Genomic DNA, 25,394 nt, shown 5'->3' on the forward strand with positions numbered 1-25,394 from the left:
TCACGGGCGATGAAGACGACCGCGACGGCTGCGTCTCAACCAGATGATTGACTTGACGTCATCGCGCACGAGCGTGTTCCGACAAGGTGAAAGGGACGTGAGCAGTGACGTCATCGCGCACGAGCGTGTTCCGACAACGTTAAAGTGACATATGTAATGACGTCATCGCGCACGAGCGTGTTCCGACAACGTTAAAGAGACGCGAGCAGTGACGTCATTGCGCACGAGCGTGTTCCGACAAGTTTCAAGTGACGTACGCAGTTACATCATCGCGCACGAGCGTGTTCTGACAATGTTAAAGGGACGTGAGCAGTGACGTCATCGCGCACGAGCGTTTTCCCGATAGAGTTTCAGTTTCATTTAATTGGTTTAGCCCTGTGAGCCGTTCGGCTCTTGAATCACGTCTATAATAAAACGCCCGTAGGCGATGACGTCACGGAGTGACGGAGTAACGTCATCGCCTACGGGCGTTTTATTATAGACGTGAAGACGTGGGGAGTGACGACATAACGCAACGCACCCCCTCTACGAAACCGTCCGTTCGCTTAATAGCAATGACGTCATCGCACGTTTGCTCTTGACCTACCGCGATGCGATGACGTCACTACGCGTCGCGCGAGCCGCGTCCGATGTGATGACGTCATCGTCGCTATTGGTTTGCCGGTGACGTCACTATGTAAGTGCAGCACTGCAGTTTAAATGCCCGGGGTATGTAGCGGCGGCGCATGCGAGCATTGGTAGACGCGCTTCGTGTTTCCCATTGTGGGGTCGCGTCCCTTGACGGCTCTCAGTATCCACAGACGGGTCACTCTTCCCCCGTCATGGTCGTCATGGTCATCGACAGCCATGATCTGTCCACTGCTGGGTGAACCGAAGGCCTCCATCCATCATCATCATCATCTCTCTCACGGCCACGTGCTGCGTTAGGACCCGTCCGGCACGAGCTCGTTCCATCGCTCCGTCTCCGCGGTTGGACGTCCTCTCGGGCACTGCGGTGGCTCGGATGTTAACTACCTCGCCTGGTGTGCAGGAGGTCGTGGGTTCGATCCCGACCCTGATGAGATGTTAACTACCTCGCCTGGTACGCAGGATGTCGTAGGTTCGATCCCGACCCTGATGAGATGTTAACTACCTCGCCTGGTGTGCAGGAGGTCGTGGGTTCGATCCCGACCCTGATGAGATGTTAACTACCTCGCCTGGTACGCAGGAGGTCGTGGGTTCGATCCCGACCCTGATGAGATGTTAACTACCTCGCCTGGTGTGCAGGAGGTCGTGGGTTCGATCCCGACCCTGATGAGATGTTGACTACCTCGCCTGGTGTGCAGGAGGTCGTGGGTTCGATCCCGACCCTGATGAGATGTTAACTACCTCGCCTGGTACGCAGGATGTCGTGGGTTCGATCCCGACCCTGATGAGATGTTAACTACCTCGCCTGGTGCACGTGCAGGAGGTCGTGGGTTCGATCCCGACCCTGATTAGATGTTAACTACCTCGCCTGGTGTGCAGGAGGTCGTGGGTTCGATCCCGACCCTGATGAGATGTTAACTACCTCGCCTAGTGTGCAGGAGGTCGTGGGTTCGACCCCGACCCTGATGAGATGTTAACTACCTCGCATGGTATGCAGGAGGTCGTGGGTTCGATCCCAACCTTGATGAGATGTTAACTACCTCGCCTGGTGTGCAGGAGGTCGTGGGTACGATCCCAACCCTGATGAGATGTTAACTACCTCGCCTGGTATGCAGGCGGTCGTGGGTTCCATCCCGACCTTGATGAGATGTTAACTACCTCGCCTGTTGGGCAGGAGGTCGTGGGTTCGATCCTGACCTGATGAGATGTTAACGACCTCGCCTGGTGTGCAGGAGGTCGTGGGTTCGATCCCAACCCTGATGAGATGTTAACTACCACGCCTGGTATGCAGGAGGTCGTGGGTTCGATCCCGACCCTGATGAGATTTTAACTACCTCGCCTGTTATGAAGGAGGTCGTGGGTTCGATCCCAACCCTGATGAGATGTTAACGACCTCGCTTGGCATGCAGGAGGTCGTGGGTTCGACCCCGACCCTGACGCCTGCTGTGTATATGGAACTTGTGTGTCTCTCTCTCTCCTCGTGGTCGCGTGGATTTTTCTCCGCTTCCTCCGGGGTTTTCCCTCCACATTTAAAATCAACATCCCGTGGTCAGAGTATTTTGTCTGCTATACGTTTCAACGCGATAAACCACTTCGTTGAGCTTTTATTTGTGGCTAGGTTGCTTTAGAAAAAGAACTACATCGTCTAGCTCAGTGGGCCTTACTTGGTCAAAGAAAAAATGTTTTAATAAGTTAAATCAATTGTATGGCTTCATGCGATCCGATAGACCGATGAGGATCGTCATAAAACACGTCCAGTGTCGGCGGTATGGTCGTGAGGAGCGAAGGAGCCCTTAAACAACGGAGATGAAGGGGCCATGCAGGGTTTGTAGCAAGAGAGGAGACAAAATAGAAAACAATGTTATGCATATATTTCACGAAAATTATTCAGAAACCTCGTGCTGCCGCTACCCAATCCGATGTTGCATTTATCTTGAGCAGCCTGTTGAAGTTGAAACGTGTTCCGCCCTTCATTCATTCATTAAAACCCATACTCTTTGGTTCTTTCGGTGAAGTCACGGCGATAGAAAATTATTACTGGTAGGAACGAAGTGAACCAGCAATAGATTATATCGTCCGTCCGTCCGATGTCCGATTAGGTGTAGCAACATCGCCCCCTACTGCCACACTTGGCAGGACCCTACAAAAACCTTTAGACTAAGTGATGCTTTCCTGGCTAAGCAAGTGTAACATTCCCTTATAATTCCCTGAGATAGCTTTTAATTAAAAAACCTTTAGACTCAGTGACGCTTTCCTGGCTAAACAAGTGTAACATTCCCTTATAATTCCCTGAGATAGCTTTTAATTAAAACATTTAAATTACAAATTAACTCACAGCGGGCTAAAGCCTACAGCTAGGCCTAAAGCCTAGAACTAGGCCTCAAACTCTCCCTTCGTATCGTACCCCCGCGTGTGTGAAAGGGAGTTAATGTTTAACAATGTTACATTCCCTGATGTTTTTAAATAGAAACATTTACATTTAAAGCTTTTACATTAATAATTATACATTAATAATTAAAACATTTAGATTAAAAATTAACTCACAGCGGCCTAAAGCCTACAGCTAGGCCTAAAGCCTAGAACTAGGCCTCAAACGCTCCCTTCGTATCGTCCGATTAGGTATAGCAACATCGCCCCCTACTGCAAACACTTGGCAGGACCCTACAAAAACCTTTACACTCAGTGAGGCTTTCCTGGCTAAACAAGTGTAATAATACATTATGTTTATATTCTTTGGTTATTCGTTCCTACCAGCCCACCCCGCAGGGACCTGTTAATAGATCACGACGTTTCGATCGCAACAGGTGTGACTTTACCGAAAGAACCAAAGAGTATGGATTCCTGCAGTCACGAATGCTTCAAATCATTAAAACCAGTTGGTTTTAATGACTCGGCAAATGTGTGAAATGGTTAATTTTCTCCATTTACTTATACAGTCCTGAGGTTTTTTTCAACGCCTTTTGCTTTCGCACCTCCGATTGGCAGTGTGTGTGTCTACGTACGGTGCGAAAGAAGTTCAACACATTACGTAACGCTTGTCAAATCCAATTTTTTTTTTTGGGAAAACGAATATGTTGCCATGTGTATCCTTGGTGAAAGCGAAGTGACCTGGCCTGACAAAAAAATGTGTTTTCTTCACAATCTCAGCGTTATTATTATTTCGCATGTGTTTAACCAAGGAAGCCCCGCTGAGTCGATATTATTTTGCAGGCGGGTCCTGCCAAGTGCCCGGAGTCAGGGCATCGATGTTGCTGCTGCTGCCGCTGCTGCTGCCGCCGTATGTAATTCCCACTTGAGTAATTTGCAGGTAATTTTTCAGCATTGGGAGATTTAGGCCAACACCAGTCGTGCTGTGCGTGTGTGTGTGTCTGTCAGCTGTGTGGGGAGCGGTGGTGCAGCGGTTAGCGCGCTGCGCTTTCAACCCGGCGACCCGGGTTCGATTCCCGCTCATGGCCACCACCAGTGACGATTATCTCAACCGGTCCCGGTCCTCCCCTAGGTCGACTCAGCCTCAAATGAGTACCTGGTGCGGTGTGTAAACATCGCTACTGGGGAGACAAAGGCTGTCGGGCATGGTGCTGGCCACCCACCCCCTCGTGTGCCATTTCGGCCTTCAAAGGTGTTCGCTAACAGCACTTTCCCCTACAGTCTGTTAAGGCTATACGGGGATCTTTGTCTTTTTAGCTCTGTGAGGAAACCGGATAACCGAAAGAAAACCCATGCAGATCCAGGGGTGGGGGGGTAGAACGTGCAGACTCCACAGAGAGGCGCCCGAGTCGGACATCAAACCCATGACCTCACCATGAGGCACGAGTGTTCGCACTGCGCCACCCTGTTTGTCCCGATCAGTGCGCATCTGTGAAGCCTTGTACATCCTTCGCTTGCTTTTCTGAGCGCTTGCGTGGCTGCATCTGCTTGCAACGCGTCGAGGAGCACTTCCCTCACGGTTGTACCGATGTTATCCGCCCACGAGAGGGACGATGATGAGGACTCCGTGTGTTGTTGAAGGCCACCCTTCTTGGACCAGGATTTTGTGAGTCGCACATATCGAGAGTGCTACTCGTACGATAACGCTGTATAGTAATACTCCAGTCGAACCTCCTTTGCCAGTAGCAATTATCAGAGTATTGTTTTTTGTTTGCATTTGACTGCAAGTATTGTGGTTAATGTAAGCATGATTCCTTGCAAAAGGTGTCAGTTTTGTTGCCAGAAAAAAGGGGAAAACCCCTATTAGTATGATAATTCGTTTTTTACCCTTTTATCTGGCAACAAAACGGACACCTTTTTTACCTAGTCTCATTAGGCTGTAAGAAAAGCTGTCTCGGGTGTGGACCAATCAATTTCAAGGACAGTGCATACATTATCATAGTTGTGATTTTGTTTGCATTCAGATCGCAGGTATTGTGGTCAATGCAAACATGACTCCTTGTAAAAAAACTGTATAATAATAATCTGTTTATATTTGAACAGTGTACATTACAGTACGCAAGCCTTTATGTGATATTTATACATTGCAGGGACGCAGTGGTGTTATCCATTGCATCAAATATGTTTTCGTCTTATCAAACAGAGTTCCGACTCGTGGCTGCGGCTAACATAAGTGGCACGATTTTTTGTCGTCGTCCCCCGCACCTCCGATGAACACGGTTTGGCTACGTGCGGTGCGAAAGAAGTTCAACGTGTACCGTACCATGGCGAGTGGCATCTGAACCAAGCCTGGTGCTCGTGGGGCCCCCTCCTATTGCACCCAGTCCACATTGACCGGCGTGGCGAAGTATGGTCATGCTTCAAATTACAATGACCGGCACGGCGTGGAACGAGGCATTCGTCGAGCAGTGGATTGACGGAAGGAGATCAAATTTCGCACCGTAACAACAAAAACATTCAAACGTACACCCAGCTCCAGTGAGAAGTTGTGCAGCAGCGTGACACAACAGTTATTGATTTACATCGTGTTGCATCATGTATCCGTGTTACGGGCCACTTGCTGTAAATCCCATTTCCTCCACTCGCTGACAACAAAAAAACGTGATCCAGTGGTCACGAGGATTGAAACAAACACTGCGCGCAGTGGCAACAGCGAGCCGGGACATTGAGTGTAATGTTGCATTTTCACGTAGTTTGTATAGTTTGTATACGTTGCTTCGCTGTGAATCAACACATCGCCTCGCTCCTAAAGAGGGCAGGCGGTTGGGGGCGATACGGACACCGAAGGGTATGTATGTATCAACATTTGATTCGTGTGTCCCTTTTCTGTTACACACTAAGCTATACACCTTCTTGTGCGTGTATGCTGTAGTCTCTGATACTGGTAGGAACCTCCTGGTTACACCAGCCCACAGGGGATTGTTGTGTCCGTCCGTCGTGCAGGGAGGGGCTGGGTGGGGAGGGGCTGGGTGGGGCTGGGAGGGGCTGGGTGGGGCTGGGAGGGGCTGGGTGGGGAGGGGAGGGGCTGGGTGGGGCTGGGAGGGGAGGGTGGGGAGGGGCTGGGTGGGGGGTGGGAGTTGTGGGGCTGGGTGGGGAGGGGCTGGTCACCCCGTGGTGCCCTTATAAAACTCAACGTTTAACCTACTCACGCCGGCTTGTGCCCGCCCTCACAGTCGGGCATATTTGCGGAATACACCACGCCGCCGTTGACCCTGGCCATTGACCGAGCAACCCAACGTTCCTACCAGCTCCCTCCGCAGGAATGTGTTTATATTACTGTCGTCATGATCATGGCTGCACAGCGGTGCAGACACGTGGAGTGGCCGCAGCCAGTTCGGTTGTTGCTCTCAGCTCGGTCGTGTATTAACCACCTTGCTGCAAGACGCGAGATCGCCGAGGCAAACGTGTGTTGCATTGTGGGATCTTTTTTTCCAGAATAAGAATAGGTTTTCACAGCTTTCAATGTTGTAGTTTTTAACACCGAAAAAAATGCCAAATATGTTTTACTTTGTGATGAAAACAAAGAACATTGGTCCCTCTCCAAAAGTGGTTGACAGGTGACTTAAAGCTTTCGTGACTGCAGGACGAACGCTTGTGTTGCGATCGAAACGTCGTCGTTTTTTTTGGTTATTTTCTTTGAACCTATCCACGTGACTTTACCGAAAGACCCAAGAATATCGGTGTATCTATGTATTGATATACTACAGATTATAGCCGGGCAGCTAAAATGCAGCAAGTTGGCACAGTGGGGGGTACAGCTGGTGCAACTACCGGTCATCTCAGCCAACCCTTGGCAACTGGGTCTGTCCCAAAACGTCCCATCAGCGAGCCTTCGACACTTTACGTGGCCTCAAAGTAGAAATAAGTTTGCTATTGTTGACTGTTGACCCTTGCATTGACAGTCTTTTATATTTTTCTCGTAAATAATTAATCCTTTTTATTATTTATATCACCTGGAACGTAACATACATATATGGTGACTGTTGGATTTTAGTCATTGTTTCAGTCATAACAAACATTGCTTTTACAATTGCATTGCTCCTTTCTGTAATCACTGTAATTGACTTAAATTCTGGGGTATTAATGATTTCGCTCTGATCTTTTAGTGAACATCTTTGTTTTCATTCAAACTTCCCGAAAATTCAATATTTTGCTTTCAATGTCCTATCCCGCCCAGGAAGTCATTGGCTCTGCCCGCACAATGGGGCGCCACGGTGGCGAGATGTTATCTACCTCGCCTGGTGGTATGCAGAGGTCATGGGTTAAATCCTGATCCTGACGCCTGTATGTTTGGAGTTTGCATGTTTTCCCCATGGCGGTGTGGATTTTTCTCCGGGTCCTCCGGTTTTTCCCGCGACATTTAGAAATGTACATTTAAAGCAGTTGGCTGTTTATAAATTTCCACGTGATAAGCCACTTCGTTGACCTATCATTTGTGGCAAGGTCGCGTCTCAAAAAAAGCTATATATCTCGGCAGGCCTTATCTGGCAAAAAAAAAATAGTAATAAAATGAATGGTCCCCCTTGGCCACTGGACATTGGCCCCTTTGACTACTCACACCTCCATGCGCGAAGAAAAAGTAAAAGTGGAGCCACGCAATTGCTTGGTCACGCCACTGCTGTTGGAAGGGCTTCGTCTAAAGGAAACTCAAGAGACTCCCTCTTGAAGTTACTTTTCCTACCCTTCCATGGTGACCAGATGTCTCCAAAGAGATGGGAGTACACACACTTTACCCCACCACATGCAATGTGCTTATCGACTAACTGGTGGACCCCATTTATACTGTTTTAACACATAGGCTTTCGTGGCCAATATCCATAATATATGTTTATTGGGGTAGATCGCATATATATAAATGTGTCGTTAAACCCGCCACCACCCGACACAGCAAATTAGTGAACAAAACGTCAATTCATTACTAGTACAGCACACCGGTGTGTTGGAGAGTAAATCCACAACGTTTACAATTCGAGTACGACGTTTCGCCGGTAATTACAACCAGCATCATCAGGCGAAAGCCAGAGTTTATACTGCTGGATCGACAGACATGGGTTTTAAAAAAAAATGTGCCAAATTAAATTGCCGCACCAGGAGATCAAATCAGCGACCTCTGTATTGCATGGGCAGTTTGATAACCATTGCACCATGGCGACATTGCACATACCATCAATATGAGCAAATAATTGCAGTGAGTGCATTAACATTTTTACGTGCTGCTTGTTTTTCAAAAGGGGAATGGCTGATGGTGAAGACGACCTTGATTTACACGGTGATGCAACCAGAGCCGGCGCCTCAATTCCTAGGAAAAATACGACTTGGAATGTGGAAAATGCGCCAGGTCATTCGAACGGGCAGCCTCGCTCCGATGGCATCAGCTCCAAAGGAGAAGAGGGGTCAGGTGGCCCCAGACGCAGCTTTACAAGGGCTGAGTACTTTACATTGATCTCCATCGCCAGCGTGGAGTTCACCTCCATGATGACCAACTCGGTCCTGGTCCCATTCTTTCCTGAGGAGGTACGTGCTGCAAAAGGTGGCACCTCGCATGAATATTTAAATTCACGTAAAAAAAATTATTTAAAAAAAACAAAACTTTTTTTTTCAAAATGTCGAAAAATCCGAGTCCATACATTTCTTAGAGCAGTATGCTTCCTCTGTCGGAGAATATCTGCGGAAGATGAAATGTCCTTCAAGTAACCTTTTACCATTTACACAGAAGTCACACTTTTCCACACACTCTGCTATGAGATTGTTGAATGACAGACAAACGATCTCCTTTTTATTCTCAGAACCTGAATTTTGCCAGTGCAATATCACATTTAATGTGACTGCATTGTAATGTAGTCAATTTGAGTCGAAAAGCAACTTGATTTTGGTGGCGATTTTTGTGCAATCCATCGTGACCTGGTTCAGACGACCTACTTGCTACACTACGCTTGAGAATCAAACACAACATCTCGGGAGTGCCAGCCAAGTGCTCTGACCTCTGAGCGACCAAACCATCTTGCTTTTACTTTTTTTCATCCGTTAAAATTGTGATTCAGAACTGCAGCCCTGCTATTTGCCTGCTCGATATACTGCACATATGACGTAACAGTATGCAAGTGAATTTAATCTTCGTACAATTATATGCTACAAGGGGGTTATCGGTGGTGATGCATGAGGTTATTTTATCACAAGGATTATGACCATGGCTACAATATCAAGCTGATGCGTGGCTCTGTCTTCCTAGGCTGCTAAGAAAGGAGCCAGCGAAACGGTGGTGGGACTGATATTTGGAGTGTTTTCCCTCGTTCAGCTCCTCTTTTCTCTTCTGTTGGGAAAATACGTGAGTAGTCGCTATTTGCCGCAGTGTTTTGAATTCTGTCATTAAATTGAGGTGTAAATGTTTGCAGCAACCATTTTGAAAACGTTCTAGAAAAAATACTCTACACAACCCCCAAGAAGAAACAGAGCTGTCGGAAAGACAGCTCTGTTTCTTCACCTGAGGACGGCTGCTTGTGTTGCCAAAACATCGTGATAATTTTATTTTATTGTTTTATTTGTATTATTTTATTATTTCCCATCTACGTGACTTTACCGAAGGAACCAATAATATGAATCCCTGCAGTCACAAAAGCTTTAAATCTAAACGTGTGTAATTTTTTTTATATTCATGGCCATCTTCAACATTCATGGCGATTACAACACTTGCATTTTGATTTAAAGCTTTCGTGACTGCAGGGATTCATATTCTTGGTTCTTTCGGTAAAGTCACGTAGAATGGAAATAATAAAATAATAAAAATAAACATAATAAAATAATTCTCACGACGTTTCGGCCACAACGCAAGCAGCCGTCCTCAGGTGAAGAACATTATGTTTTATTTTTATTATTTTATTATTTCCATTCTACGTGACTTTACCGAAAGAACCAAGAAGATGAATCCCTGCAGTCACAAAAGCTTTAAATCGAAATTTAACCCCCAAATAATCATTTTCATCATCAGCCGTGGTCAGTCCACAGCTGGATGATAGGCCTATGCAAGCCACCATCATCTCTCCGAAGCCTCCGATGTCATAATTTGCCCAACACCTGGACATGGACTGAATTGATCACTCCATCTCCTGGGTGGATGTCCACTTGAATGCGTTCCATTCCTTGGCTACCACTCCATCCACTCTGCCATGCTTGATCATCGGCCTTCATCTCTTCCAGCGACATATCTAACCCCAACAGACTTACTCTTTTGAACTGTTTGAATTTGTTTTTAAGCTGTGTATGTTCCCGAATCAATATGTTTCCCTTTTGCTCATTGTAATTCTAAGCATGCATTTAATGATTTACACACTTTTCAATGGAACAAGACTAACAATTGCAGTTCAGGTGATATAAAAAAACTTGAATGGTGATGCTATGTGGACAGAGAATGTCGATATATTTAACATACATATACTCTGTTGACAGATGGTTAAGATTGGAGTCAAGTTCACGTTTCTCTCAGGACTGCTGGCCTCTGGAACCTGCACAATTCTGTTTGGGTGAGTTTAACACGTGGCAGGCTTTCGCGACCAATATTATTCATAATAAAGGTTTTTTGGTCAGATGGATGTGTCGTAACCCTCCACCACCCGACACGGCCAAACAGTAAAACATGTGTCACGTTTTTCAAAGGACAAAATATTTCACTTCTTTAGCCCACCGGTGTGCTGAAGAGAGAATCAACAGCATTAAAAAATTTGAGTAGTACGACGTTTCGATGATAATTACAATCAGCTTCATCGGGCAAGAATGGTGAACCTCTCCTGTTGCTTCCGGTCTTAAATAGAGCAGCAGCAGGGTGACGTCATCTTCAGCACACCGGTGGGCTAAAGAAGTGAATTATTTTGTCCTTTGAAAAACGTGACACATTTTTTACTGTTTGGCCGTGTCGGGTGGTGGAGGGTTATGACACATTTATAAATAACGCGATCTGACCCAAAAACCTATATTATGAATGGGTGAGTTTGTTGCCCAGCCAAAGTCTATAGTGGATTTATTACAAGTCCTCTTTTCTTTAGCTTAATGTTTGCCAATACCATTTGTCTATTGAGTTTTGTCAGCAAGATGTAGCCTCAAATGGACACGTGGAGTCACCTACAATGTGATTCCCTTAAAGTACAAGTTAGAGCTTTTGTTTTTAACATTTACATTTTCCTATGAAGCTGGGTCCCCTCCCTTGACGTAGCTATCGAGTGTGCAGGGATTTCAACTTGTACCAGGCACCAGGCATCACGGGCCTTGGAGACCCAGATCCCTGGCTGTGGAGAGGAGGGGAAATTGGACAGGGGGCCTTTGGTCCCGTTGCCATGTATGTATGTATGTTGAACTTCGTTTGCACCGTACATAGCCAACTGTGCTAATCGGAGGTGCAGGGGAAGAACCACAAACTAAACATAAAAAGCAGTTCATCTTCTTGGTTCTTTCGGTAAAGTCACGTAGAAGGAAAATAATAAAATAATAAAAATAAAACATAATAAAATAATTCTCACGACGTTTCAGCCACAACGCAAGAACAGGTCTGTCGAGAAGGCAGAGTCTGAATTTCAGACTCTGCCTTCTCGACAGACCTGTTCTCCACCTGAAGACGGCTGCTTGCATTACTTGCTGCTTGCGTTGTGGCCGAAACGTCATGAGAATTATTTTATTATGTTTTATTTTGATTATTTTATTACGTTTTATTTTTATTATTTTATTATGTTTTATTTTTATTATTTTATTATTTCCCTTCTACGTGACTTTACCGAAAGAACCAAGAAGATGAATCCCTGCAGTCACGAAAGCTTTAAATCGAAAAAAACAAAATGCAGTTCATAACGAATCCTCCGCGTCTGCGTGCAGACTCCTAGACGAGGCCCCGAGCGGCAGGATCTTCATCGCCCTGTGCTTTCTGCTGCACGGCGTGGACGCCGTGGGCTGTGCGGCCTCCATGACTGCGTCCTTCACCATCTTGATGTCGATGTTCCCGCACAACATCTCCACGACCATCGTGAGCACTAAATAATCCCGCTTCCCGTTTCAGACTCAACTTTGTCCGTTTAGGGCTCACAAGGGACAAACGCAAGTGTTGTATTCTTGGTTTTTTCGGTAAAGTCACGTAGAAGGGAGATAATAAAATAATATAAAACAATAAAAATATATTATTTTATTATCTCCCTTCTACGTGACTTTACCGAAAGAACCAAGAATATGAATCCCTGCAGTCACGAAAGCTTGAAATCAAAATGCAAGTGTTGTAATCGCCATGAATGTTGAAGATGGCCATGAATATTTAAAAAATTACACACGTTTAGATTTAAAGCTTTTGTGACTACAGGGATTCATATTCTTGGTTCTTTTGGTAAAGTCACGTAGATGGGAAATAATGAAATAAAAATATTACAATAAAATAAAATTATCACGACGTTTCGGCCACAACCCAAGCAGCCGTCCTCAGGTGAAGAAACAGAGCTGTCTTTCCGACAGCTCTGTTTCTTCACCTGAGGACGGCTGCTTGTGTTGCTGCCGAAACGTCGTGAGAATTTAATTTTATTATGTTTAATTATTTTATTATTTCCCTTCTACATGACTTTACCGAAAGAACCAAGAAGATGAAATTACACACGTTTCTTTTGGCGTTATTGTGCAAGCGTCGACATTTTTTCATCTTTTACGAAGCTACGTTCACAATTATGCTGAGATCGGGCGCATCCCAGGTGATTTGGTCAGAGAGGGTTACGCACGCGGATCACATGCATGTGTGTGGTCAATGCCATAGCCCCGTGTGAGTAGAAGCCCCACCGGTGTCCCCTTCGGCAGGGCTTCCTGGAGCTCCTCGCAGGGCTGGGCTTGGTGATGGGTCCTCCTCTGGGCGGGTTCCTGTATGAGGCGTGGGGCTACAGGATGACTCTCATAATTGTCGGCGTCTTCATGTTGCTCACCATCCCCGTCATCCTCGCCGCTCTGCCTCCGCAAGGTGCCTGGTCGCATCTCCTCTCGTCAGATCGTGATCTCACTTTTCAATGAAATATTGTATTGCTATGTTTCTCCAAAACGCCGCACTGCGGTACATTCCAATTGCGGGACTGGCGCCTTGTAATGAGTGCGCGTCTCTCCCTCTCTCACAGTGCTGGTGGGGAGCAGTGGTTCGTTCATACGGCTCCTGTCACTGCCCTCTGTGATTGTCGTGGCATTGCTCATCTGCTGCGTGGACTCATCGATGGGATTTTTCGATCCCAACATCTCGCTGTTCCTCTTTGAGCAGGTGAGAACACGCCGCTTCAGCTCCTGAACATTTGGTGGAATGCAGTCCACCTAGGTCAGGAGTTTGTTTTACTCGTCTCCATGTCCATTTAAAAAACAATGTTACTTCATCACTGGATGAAGGCCGACCCATGCCACGGGGGTTATGGGAGCTATTTGACGGCACTTCACCATGCTTGGTCAGCGCGGGTTGATGGCGGGGAGCGTGGATGTGGAAGTATGGGGCCGTCCATAAATGAAGTCTCGCACCTGGGGGAGGGGGGGTCAGACATTTATGATGATGTATGACAATGGGGGGGGGGGGGGGGTTGAGAAATGTGACGTCACCTAAAAACTTTAAATAAATATAGACAACACGTTCTACTTAATTAAATAGACTTTTTAATAAATGTTTTCTCCTACAACATCAGAGTGCAGCGCCACATTAAATACGCACTACAATGACAATAGTTTAAAGCGATTTGAAGCATGTTTTTTACTTTTTTTTTGGGGGGGGGGGGCGGGGCAGAGCTTTGTGCCGTCATATTTGAGGGGGGGTCTGTGACGAAGGGGGGGGGGGGTCAAAAATCGTCCAAAATCGCGTGACCTCATTTATGGACGGCCCCTATGACAATCAAGTACAATGGTGGATGTTGTTCTCCTGGCCCTCTGCTGCCCGCCGCGTAGTCCCTGAGCAGCCTGTGACAACCATGGTGGCTAGCCACGAGCCAGGCTCAATCCGGTTTAGCTTCTGAGATTTGAGGAGGTCAAGCAAATTCTTGGTGGTTTGGTGATTTGGTCATAGGCTTGTTTTTATCTTCAAATTTGAAAACAAATAATGCGTCTGTGAACTAATTTTTCTTCAGCATCCAAGCATTCAGATTCTTCTAGTAGCAAACCCTGCAGAGGTTTCACCTTCACCGAGTATATTCAGCAGAGTGTGGTCCATTACGCAAATACCGCTCTACAACTTAAAGTTATACGTGACAATAATACATGAACACTCAGTCCCGAAACATTTGTTGCGGAAACTTGCACTCAAAATACATGTGTGCTGCCTCTGTGATTTATCGGTAATTCAATGGTAAGTGAATGAAATGGGGTATGTTTAATAAGAAACGAGAAATATGTGTAGTGAAATGTGATTAAATGGGAATTAGTTGATGTTGATATGGCTGAGAGCTTCTATCCGGTGACATCATACTCAACATCTGTGAAAAAGAACTTCATAGCTCATCGGATTTCTCCAATCTAAAATTGTGATTTGGTATTTAATCACATCTCCAGAAGTTCCCATTGTTGTTGCCTTTCACAGTTCAATCTGAGCTCTGGGAAGATTGGACTCGTCTTCATGAGCCTGTGCATCTCATACTCTGTGAGCTGTCCTGTCGTGGGCTACGTCAGCGACCGCAGACCTGTGAGGAGGCACAACGAGCCACTCCACTCGGCTCTTCCGGACAGTTCTTTTACAGAGACAATTTTGCGTGCACAGCCACTGACCATAATTCGCCATCGCAACAGCCGCGTGCGGTCTAAAGTCTGCCTTGCGTAAATGACTTGGTAAAATAAAGGCGGTTTACACCGTCCCACAGCAAGGTGTGGATGTTGAACTTCTTCTTTTGCACCGTATGTAGCCGACCCTGCTAATCGTATCGGAAGCAAGAGCATTCCAGACGGCTGCAGAAGCGCATCTGAAAGCACACAATGCAGTGACCATCTTTAGCATAGTAAAGCCCCAATTTAAGATGACTGGGTGGCTTAAAAACTGCCCTTGAGAGTGCTTTGTGCGAGCACTGCTGAGATCCTGGTTAAAGCGCTTATCTGCTGTGATGCGGAGTTTGACTGTCGCCCCAAGCTTATATTGCTTCTTTTGGGGCACTGTACACTAAAAAAGTTAAGCACAATTCAAAGCATTATTCAGACTCAAGTGAGGTGCCCCTGCGTTGCCAGACATCATGTTGATGCAGAATTGCAGTTATTTTGGATCACATTTATCATTGGAAAAAGTATCCCTTTAATCATGGGGTGATCACAAGTGTCCCTGGGAGCAAACAAGTGTTGGGCATTGCCCATCTTAGATGCCAGCTCTGGGTCAATAATGAAATTTCAACATTTTTTATGACAGGAGTCGGTAGGACAACCACCGTTGACTTCCCAAAATTTGTACTTATTTTATCAACCACCACAGGCGAATGATGATTAGCTAAATTGATCCCTGACCGGGATGGGAACGCACAAGCGTTTGGTTGTGTGAGCCTATTTGTGCCACCCTTCCTTTTGGCTTTGTTGTTTATTTTGCAGCGATGGATGAGATGCATGATGCTGGCTGGAGCTTTTGTATCCGGTATCTGCTTCTGCTTGTTGGGCCCTGTTCCCATCCTGCACATCCACACGTGAGGATGACGTCAGTCACTACACCACCTGCACATGGCACCTGATAGTGGAAAGACTAAAACGGATTTTTGTCTGGTTTTCAAATCGGATATGTGGGCTGCTGTTGCCTGAGCTACCACAACAGCTATGGAGCTGTTGCGATCACGATGTTGTCGTGCTCTTCACTTGTTTCACAGTGGTGGTACCATTATACTATTGCTATGGTGCTCTTGTAGTATTCTTGCTATGATACTGTTGTGTTGTTGCCTTGGTGCTTTAATGTTGTGTTGTGATTTACCATTATGGTGATGTTGTGGTGGCATCAGTCAGCTGTGGCTCGTGGTGGTGGTGCTGGCCGTGCTGGGTGTTTCCATCGCCACAGCCATCGTCCCCACATTTTCGGAGATCCTCCTCATGGCCACGTAAGTCCCATTTGTTTGCCATCCGGGCACGGTGCAGCCCAGTGGGTTTGAGTTTCACAAATCTCTACGTGGTCCACCAACCATGTGGTTGTGCACCACTATTCTGGCGATACAATATTTACAATTATTATACTGACAAAAAAATAGGCAATAACACCGACCGTTGTTTTACTCTCACCGATTATTTTGCTTTCAGTAACAATGGCTTTGAAGTGGGGCTGGGCACGCTGGGGTTGGTGTCCGGTATCTGCAATGGCTTGATGTCTTTCGGGTGAGTATGGCCAACATCAGAATCAGAAGCATATTTCCCGAGTTAGCAGGTTACACAGGGCTGTGCTAGCGTGAAGGGTAGACGTTCACTCCAGCAGGGCTTCTCAACTGGGCTGTATACACTCGGAGGTAGTGGCATTGCTCAGGGCTTCTCATCTCGGCTCTATCGACTCGTAGGTCGTGGCATTGATCAGGGATTCTCATCTCGACTCTAGCAACTTGTAGGTAGTGGCATTGCTCAGGGCTTCTCAACTGGGCTGTATGTATTCGGAGGTAGTGGCATTGCTCAGGGCTTCTCATCTCGGCTCTATCGACTCGTAGGTCGTGGAATTCCCCTTGCGTCTGCACTGGGGGCCCAGGTGCCAGGCTACGAATAAGGCAGGAAAGTTGACAGGGCGCGGTTCCATTCTTTGCACCAGGGCCCATTCATTGCCATCCATGCTTGGGTGCTGCCCACAGGGTCCACTGGCATCATTAGGGGCCAAGGGGTCTGCTTCAGGGGCCACCACAAAGTGCAAAGAAATCTCCAAAAGAAAGTCCACTCTGCCATGCAGAACCCCCTTGAAGAAGGGTCTTGAGATTAGGTGAGGGTTCCCAGGGATACATTTTCTAGGTAGGTAGGTGTTCATTTATTAAAACAAATCGTTACACTTATTATACTACCCTCACATTGTGCACGTAATAGTTGATTTTATTTAACTCAAACTCTTCCATTAGGCTGATGGTCAGAATTATAGGGATTGCACAAACAAGACACGAGATGGCAGAGTACATACAGTACAAATACGACTGGTAGTAGACCATCGAGGAAGACAGGACAGTAATAAAAATAGAAATATTCCAAAATGGGGAGTACAGACAAATTGCAACCCCTGAAATGCAACATATCGTGCATCTAGATTAAATAATTTCTTTACAGCTGCTTTTTGTGTTTAGTTTGTTGTCCTTCCCCCACACCTCAAATTATCACGGTTGGCGACATACGGCGCGAAAGTGGTTCACCATTCATATGATCATCGTTGTCGTCAGTCAGTTTGCGGTTGAATGAAAGACACTTCGAGCCTTCGCCATCTTTCGTGGTCCTGCGATACAACAATGAACCTATCACTGACAAAAGAGCTGATTTCATTGCTCCAACTCTGTGGTGGATATGCTCCTAGGCACATTGAAGCGTAGCTTACCTAATGACATGAAATTAAAATCTCAGATGCGTGTTGTGCAGTGATGGCTGCCTTCCTTGTGGACCTCAGGAACTTCATAGGCCCCACGCTGGGCGGACTCCTCGATGACTACGTGAACTTCAAGTGGGCCGCGACCATGGAGGGGCTGCTCTTAATCCTTGCGGTGAGCCACCGGTGGGGACACATCACTCCAGACTCGCACGGAACATCTGAGAGCAGCCACCATCGCACCTCTGTGAATGAATGGTGCCAGTCAGTTCACAGTTTATCAAATGAGTGTGCATTTAATTAATTGATTTCCCAAATATTATTAGAAATGTTTTATTGACTTAGAAGAGATTCAGAAATGCATAATGCTGTATAGATGGCCCGAATGTGGATGGAACAGCTGGTCATTCGGTCCAAGGTTAAAAACTCAGTTATTTTTTGTAAAATAGTAATAAAAATGTACAGCCTTTGTCAATCCACCGCTGGATGAAGGCCTCCCCATGTCGTGTCGTTCATGGGGGTTGTTTGACCATACTTCATGCTGGTCAGTACAGGTTGGATAAAGGATGGGGCCAGGTAAGATATCCCTCGCCACTGGTGTTATCTGTAGTTGGGAATCGGGTCACTGGGTTTATGCAGCCGGGTGGTTGTGGCTTTGCACGTGGCTAGGAAACTAGCACTGGACAAATTAACCTTATGGCGGTACCCCGGGGTACCATAGTACCCCGGCTCTCGCATAATGTCCGTGATGCAGTCATCTTTAGTCTGTTGATTGTTGGCGATGCAGCAATCGACTCATCTCGATGCGTTGTACACGATGCACTATGGTGCATACGAGCATTCAGGGTTTCAGAGCAATCGTCCTCGTTGCGTTTCGACTTCGCGGAGTAACACCACTGATTTCGGATTGATTGGTACCCCAGTCGTGGAGTGAAGTACACCCCTGGAAGAAATGGTGTCCCAGAAATAAAATATTTAATTGCCTCGGCCATTTTGTATTATTGGTACCGCCATAAGGATCAAATGACAAAATGTTGCGAGACTTCCTGTAGGCATCGAGGTGCAATACCATGGCTTGCCAGCAGGTTGAGGTACAGCAAAGTGTGGATTGATACCAACTGTCTGCTCTGTATGATATAAAACAGTTTTCTCCTTTGAAAGGTCCATGGGCCACTGGTGGCACCTGGTGGTCTTTAGTGTGGCCCCTGACGTGCAGCCCACGACAATACACAAAAGTGAAAACACCTCCCCATCATCATCGTGCTGCTGTCAAACCCCAATGCTTTTAAATGTGGCGGCCCTCACACTGATGATGTCTTATTGGCGAAAGTGAAAATTAGTGAAGACCACTGGTATAGAGGGTTGCCCTCTCGCAAACATGGATTTTCTCCTGGGCCTCCGGTATCCTTCCACATGTGTAGTGACATTGCGGATGTCACTGTGTCATGCCGGCCCTAGAGAGGCACGGCGTGCGATGTATTGACATCTCGGGCACCACTCACATGTGGGTGCAGTACCGGCCCTGGAGGGGCTCGGTGAGCGCTGACTGCGTGCAGTGCCGACCCCTACAGGATAGGGAGGGAGAGTGTCGGTCACAGGGAATTGGGATTACGATATGCCGTGGTACTCTGGTTCACCCCAGAGGACACGTGACCGGTTAAGTCTACACAGGGCCCCCAGGTGGGGGCTAGGGGTGGTCACGTGTCAGGATCGAGATCCTGCTCGAGGATTCTGGAAGGTGGGCGTGGCTAAGGGCGGAGCCAGCCACGCCACAGAGGATATAAGCCGCCGGGTCCCCGAGAGGGACCGGCTGCTGTTGTTCATCCTGAAGAATCTACATTCTACGTCCTACAGAGTCTCCAACATGTGGACCTGGACCCAAGCTGTGGTCTGGTCCGTTGTAGCTAGTTACCGTGTAATTAGTGCAGTTAGCCTGGTGGTCCACCACCATAGGCTATTACAGTGTTAAGGGGCAGTTACCCCGTGTGTTGGTGTTAATAAATGTGTTGCCTCCAAAGAGTACGTCTGCGACTCAGTTGAATTCACTACACGTGTGTAAACACTAATTAGCTTAAAGCATCTTAATATATAGAGAATTGCAGCGCAATTGTTGGTGCCGGCTTACCGCCTGGCATCCTTCCAGCTTGGTCTATGGTTCTTCAGCGATTGTGGGATACAACTTGCATGAACGACTCTATATAAAATGAATCCTTATATAGATACCATACTGTGATAACCACTGTGACACCTTTGATATAATGCACACTACAGTATTCATATTTTTTGTTCTTTTAGGTAGAATATTCCAAGTGAGCATTTGTGTAACATGCACATTTTACTTTTTGGCTTTTGATTAATGACACTGTGTAACACAAATTTTGTTCCTGGGTAGTAAGTGTTATTTTTTAATTGCTTATGCCTAAAAAGTATAGAAAATGTCTTATTCCCCACAAACTTTGCTTTTGTGACCAGGACAGTGATATTTTGAAATGTACCTATTTTCAATGAGGAAACGTGCGAATTTGTGTCTTGTCGTTCACATAAAGTGAGAAAAAAACAACATGTGAATAAAAATATACATGTATTAATACTAAAGTAATACAAAAATGACTACAAAAGATTTAGAAGCGAGTAGTTTTCGAGATTTACGATTATACTGTAAATCACTTTCACGAATCAGCCCCCAAATGTAGTCTCCCATCATGTTCTCGTTATACTGTCCTTGGTAGCGGTATTCAAAGTCCAGTATATCCTGGTGGAAGCGCTCGCCTTGCTCCTCCGAGTACGCTCCCATGTTTTCCTTGAATTAATCAAGATGAGCATCAAGGATATGGACTTTGAGGGACATCCTACAGCCCATTGTGCCGTAGTTCTTCACCAGAGTCTCAACCAGCTCCACATAATTCTAGATTTGAAGCTTTTTTGTTTTTATTTTATTTTATTTTCATTAATTTTGATGTTTTACCTACGTGACTTTACCGAAAAAACCTAAGAATACAGCTCCACATAGTTTTCGACCTTGTGATTGCCCAGGAAGCCACGAACCATTGTGACAAAGCTGTTCCAAGCCGCGTTCTCCTTACTAGTGAGCTTCTTGGGGAATTCATTGCACTCCAGGATCTTCTATATCTGTGGTCCGATGAAGACACCGCCTTTGACCTTTGCCTCAGGTTAGGGAAGAAGTATTGAAGGTACTTGAAGGCTGCCGACTCCTTATGAAGGCTCTGACAAATTGTTACATAAGGCCCAATTTGATGTGCAGTTGTGGCATCGGCACCTTCCGGGGGTCGACCAGTGGCTTTCACTTGACGTTGTTCCTCCCCACAGAGAACTTGGTCCGCTGTGGCCAGTCCCACCTGTGGTAGTGCGTCTTAGTGTCCCTGCTGTCCAAAAGGCAAAGTTAGCAGGGAAACTTGGTAAAACCGCCTTGGAGACCCGTCAGGAATGCCACCATTTTGAAGTCTCCGATGACCTCCCAGCCGTACTCATCATACTTCAAGGCGTCCCAGCAAGGTCTCGATGCTATTTTAATCTTCTCTGAGGTGCACCGAGTGAGCCAGGGGAAGAGACGGGTACTTGTTACCATTATGGAGCAGCACGATTTTGAGGCTCCTGGAAGAGCTGTCAATCAAGAGGCGCCAGTCATTCTGGTTACAGATGATTCCGATTGCCTCGAACAGACTGGTCACATTGTGGCAGAAGCAGAGCCCATCTTGACAGGTGAAGAAGCTGCAAAAAGATTGGTGACGCTTCCTCTGATCTGCGACTTGCACACTTTCATCCAACAAGTTCCACTGCTTGAGCCTAGACATCAAAAACTCGGCATTGGACTTGGTGAGATCAAGATCTCTGATCAAGTCGTTGAGGTCTTTTTGGTTGGGGTAGTATGGGTTTCTCTCCTCAGCTCCACCTCTGAAATTGTCATCTGGATCTACAACGTCTTCCTCGCTCTCTGACTTGCTGCTCTCTTCTAAAGACGGCTGCTCTCTCTCCGGAGGAGTGGGTACAGGGAGTTCATGGCAGTGTGGCACCAGGGCGATGGATGAAGGAAGGTCCGGATACGTGATGGCAAGTGCATTCTTGCCAGTCCGACGTTTGGAAGAGTCCACCATGCAGAAGTAGCAGTTGCTTGAGTGGTCAGTGGGTTCCCACCAAATTCTTGGACCATCCTACAAAAATACATTTATTTCACCCATGACTAATGTTTAAGAGATTCTCGCAACATTTTTCATGTATGATATATTTTTTCAATAACATTGAACATTGTAAAACATTTAAAAATTAAAAGCTTTTACAAATACATTTTTTTTTTACAAATTTGATAACATAAAATTCCGAGCAACAATTGTTCATCTTACCTTCCAGAGTTTTGTTGCATTGCTCGCAGGTGAAATGAGGTGCCCAGGGTTTGTCTTGGTCCCCGACAGGCATATCGTAATATGCCTTGTAGGCCTCACACATCTTAACAGATGCTTCCACAGAGTACTTTTTCACTCTTGTCTTGATAAATTGTACGCAGATATAGCAAAATGCGTCTGCCGGATGCTTGCATATTACTGGAAACTTGTAGACTATTCTAGAAGTTACTCCAAGTTTACTCAGCATTGAATAAATCTGGAATGTTCTGGAAAATAGGTAAATTTCTAAATATCACTGTCCAGGTCACAAAAGCAAAGTTCGTGGGGAATAATAGCCATTTTATGTCCCTTTGAGGCATAAGCAATTAGGAAATAACACTACCCAGGAACAAAAAATAAAAAAATAAACTGTTACACAGTGCGATTCAATATGTTCTTTCACGTAATGCCTTACCCGCGAGTCAGCGTGTAGTTTTGAGATGTAAATGCAATGGGTGGGCGAGGACTGGGTTGGATGAGTTGATTTCCCCACCAAGTTGGCAACAGTAAAGGAAACTGTTGAGACATTACTCGGGCTGTCGTGAACAACACACAACTGGCTACACTTTGTAGTACATCACTGCGGTCTGTCTGTGATTGTAACACTCTTTTCAATTATTCTATTCCAGGCATTCCTCATGCTTGCATTTTACAGCTACGAGTGCATCAGTGAAAACAGGTATTTGCACAGTGGTTTGAGCACGCTGGCCTGCTATCACAGGGTTTTTATTTAATTTCCCAGCCACGTCCGCTCCTGTGTAGCCAGCCAACTACACAGGGAGCGTATCGTAGTCACAGAAGTTACCCAGGTGTATATTGTCACTCGTTCAGTTATCAGTGAGTCGGTGGACTTTATGCACAATGTACATTTAACTGAACAAGACGGTGTCTCTGAGAGCGACATTACACATGTATCCAAATTACATAGAGACTGCCTCCATTGTGAAAAATGTGGAATTTTCACCACTGCCTGACATCTGTCAATGGGAATGGGCACTACACCCTTAAAATATGTCCCCACTGGGTACACCATATCCAGTACACCTCTCAGCTATAGCTGTGGCTACTAGTTCTCTACCTACTCCAGTCTACCAGCAAACCTGCAAAAAATATTCAGTGAACAATTAAGCCCTGTGAATAACCAAGTTGCACCACGCTCGCATTGTTGCGAGTGCATTTCACACATCCCGTGTCCGCTTCTGTTACCACGTTCTCTGCAGGCACCGCCAGACAGAAGAGCTGCTCGGCGATGTGGAGGAGGCCACCAGACCCCTGCTGTCCTAGCGCTGGGTGGAGTTGGACTAGCCAAGCATCGGCATTCAACGTGCGAAGGGGGGCAGTGCAATCGCGGTCAATTGCGCCAGCATTAGCACACGGCACTCATTGCAAGCAAAAGAGGTGGATTGAGAAACTTGGCAAGGGAGAGGGTGGTTCTGAAATTTCAAGATTTTTAAATGGGGCCCTAAATTGAGAATAGTAATAATGAAATCTATTTACTTTTACTGGTAAATATCAATAAAATACTCATCAAATTTTTGGGTTTTCAAGGTGCCACCCCTTTGGATCCACCACTGATGCAAGCAAGAACACATTATAAACGTGTAGAAGTGGAAAGGTGGCTCACAGGTGATAGTGCTGGGCTGGAACCGTTGTGAACCTATTTTCGATTCTAGGCAGCTGCCACCATTAAATCAAAGTGCAATAAACTGGTAGTCTTCGCCCAGTCACCACGAATTGCACACAAAAAACAGCACGGTAAATTAAATTCTGCACTTAACGTTGAATGCCAGCACTGAGCTGATTATTGGTTTTACTGTCATGCGATGAGCATTACTCTGTCCCCTACTCTGTTAACCAGAGGTCATTTTAAGGGACCGAGAGATCCGAGTGGATTCTTCTAATCTTGAAAAAATGCAGGTTGCACATTTTGGGAGAATTGTTGGGAAAATACCAAATGAAAATTAGTATTGAGATTCAAGTGTTCCTGCACTGTCAGACATGTTGATGGAGAATTGCAGAATTGTTGTCCGTGTGCAAAATTGTACAAATGTGCATGACAAAATAATCTCATCACCATTATTATTGCATGATGTTTATCATAAACAGTAAGCGGCTGCCAAAAATGTTAACCTCCAGATTACATTTAAACTACTGTACAGTGTTGATGATGGTCATCTCTTTTTGTTTGTGCCTGTACACCAGTGCAGTCCCAGACAGTATATTTATTTTTAATCGTGCACAAATCACATCAGAATCAAGTGAAAATATATTGAGATATAGTGGAATTTTTTAACTCGATAAGGAATTGGAAACAAACATCCCAAGTTCGGAATCTCATGAAATCATGAGATGAAGGTTGATGTTTTTGTGAATAAAGGAAAATTGTTTGAACTTTTTGAGAGGAAATGCCACTGAGACCACTGATTTTAAGACTTAACTTTTTTATTTGCCTTAATCGGAACGGTTTTACCACCTCTTATGTATCGAAGAATATTTGTGCCTTAGATTTCTCAGAAATGTGAAAAATACTGAAACAAATTTAAGCTGGCTGTAGCATATCCATTATTCTGTTCACATGTGTTGTAATATATTTACTATGTATTGGACTACAAGTTTGTCGGTTGCACTGTTTTAAAAGTACAGCATGCTTAAGCTAATGGTACCTTGTCTGAGGCACAGGCTGGAAACCTTAACTGGCTCGAATGCTAAAACAAGTCTTTAATGTACGAGGAACATCCTGATGGTAATTAACAATATTTGTTCATCAACTAACAACATATGACCGTCTAACAAAAGGCTTGTGAATTTAACGTGTGAAAACGTCAGGAAGCAGGTCAAATTATTTGAAGATGGTAATAGTGGAGACATTGTCGTTAAATCCAGCAGTGGCAGATGACTCCAACAATTATGCAGAGCGGAGGAAATCATTCGTACTATCGTTGCAAATTGGTCACCATACTGTCAGGACTATCTCATATATTGGCGTATCATTATATATGTGGATAGTGTTTGATTGAGTGTGGCTATGCAAGTCGTGGGCCTGGTGGAGGCACTTCCAGTTGAGCCTCTCAGATATTTGGTAGCCTTAACAAAAAATCAACAGTTAAAGCCCCATTTATTTCACACAGTATACGGCCGTGTTTCTGTTAGTGGGGAATATATTGCGTGTATTTATGGAATCGAAAGTAAGTTTAAATGTAAATAAAGTTCCTTTCAAAGTGATATCGTTCAAACACTTTAAAATTCTTTGCATTGTTTGTCATCTTCACATGTCTCATCTGATGTTCTATTCTACGCTACGTTGCTGTTATTGTAATGATAGAGTTTAAAACTCAATAAAGACGGTGTAGTATAGAACACACCATTAAGAGACATGGACTGGATGAAGACCTCCCCGTGCCGGCCATGTGGATTGGTGACTAGGGGACTCGGGACCAACTCAGATGTAAGCCGTGGCACTGAACTCAGCCGGA

General features: G+C 45.6%; 1 protein-coding gene across 5 annotated transcripts; it reads left to right on the forward strand.

The window, feature by feature from the left end:
* Positions 1 to 3: 3 nt before the first annotated feature.
* Positions 4 to 25,164, forward strand: LOC144931646 (MFS-type transporter SLC18B1-like). Of its 5 annotated transcripts, none has more exons than XM_078855760.1 (14): positions 4 to 86; positions 8,286 to 8,568; positions 9,284 to 9,379; positions 10,498 to 10,571; positions 11,911 to 12,058; positions 12,868 to 13,024; positions 13,176 to 13,312; positions 14,606 to 14,707; positions 15,592 to 15,683; positions 15,990 to 16,085; positions 16,282 to 16,356; positions 17,606 to 17,699; positions 22,551 to 22,600; positions 23,142 to 25,164. In XM_078855760.1, exons 2-14 carry the CDS (start codon positions 8,290 to 8,292, stop codon positions 23,203 to 23,205), a joined length of 1,464 nt encoding a protein of 487 aa, XP_078711886.1. In that variant the 5' UTR covers positions 4 to 86; positions 8,286 to 8,289; the 3' UTR covers positions 23,206 to 25,164. The 5 variants fall into 5 exon arrangements, with proteins under 5 accessions (XP_078711886.1, XP_078711883.1, XP_078711887.1 ...); XM_078855757.1 differs by lacking the exon at positions 4 to 86 and adding an exon at positions 657 to 676; XM_078855761.1 differs by lacking the exon at positions 4 to 86 and adding an exon at positions 696 to 708.
* The last annotated feature ends 230 nt before the right edge of the window (positions 25,165 to 25,394 follow it).

The sequence above is a fragment of the Lampetra fluviatilis genome, chromosome 4 (assembly GCF_964198595.1).
Source record: "Lampetra fluviatilis chromosome 4, kcLamFluv1.1, whole genome shotgun sequence".
Taxonomy (NCBI): Eukaryota; Metazoa; Chordata; class Hyperoartia; order Petromyzontiformes; family Petromyzontidae; genus Lampetra; species Lampetra fluviatilis.

What these genes read in the sequence shown, in the direction of transcription:
- LOC144931646 (XM_078855757.1), top strand. An exon ending in ACCTGCACAATTCTGTTTGG is followed by an intron (nt 10,572 to 11,910) that starts GTGAGTTTAACA and finishes GTCTGCGTGCAG; the next exon opens with ACTCCTAGACGAGGCCCCGA. An exon ending in ACAACATCTCCACGACCATC is followed by an intron (nt 12,059 to 12,867) that starts GTGAGCACTAAA and finishes CCCCTTCGGCAG; the next exon opens with GGCTTCCTGGAGCTCCTCGC.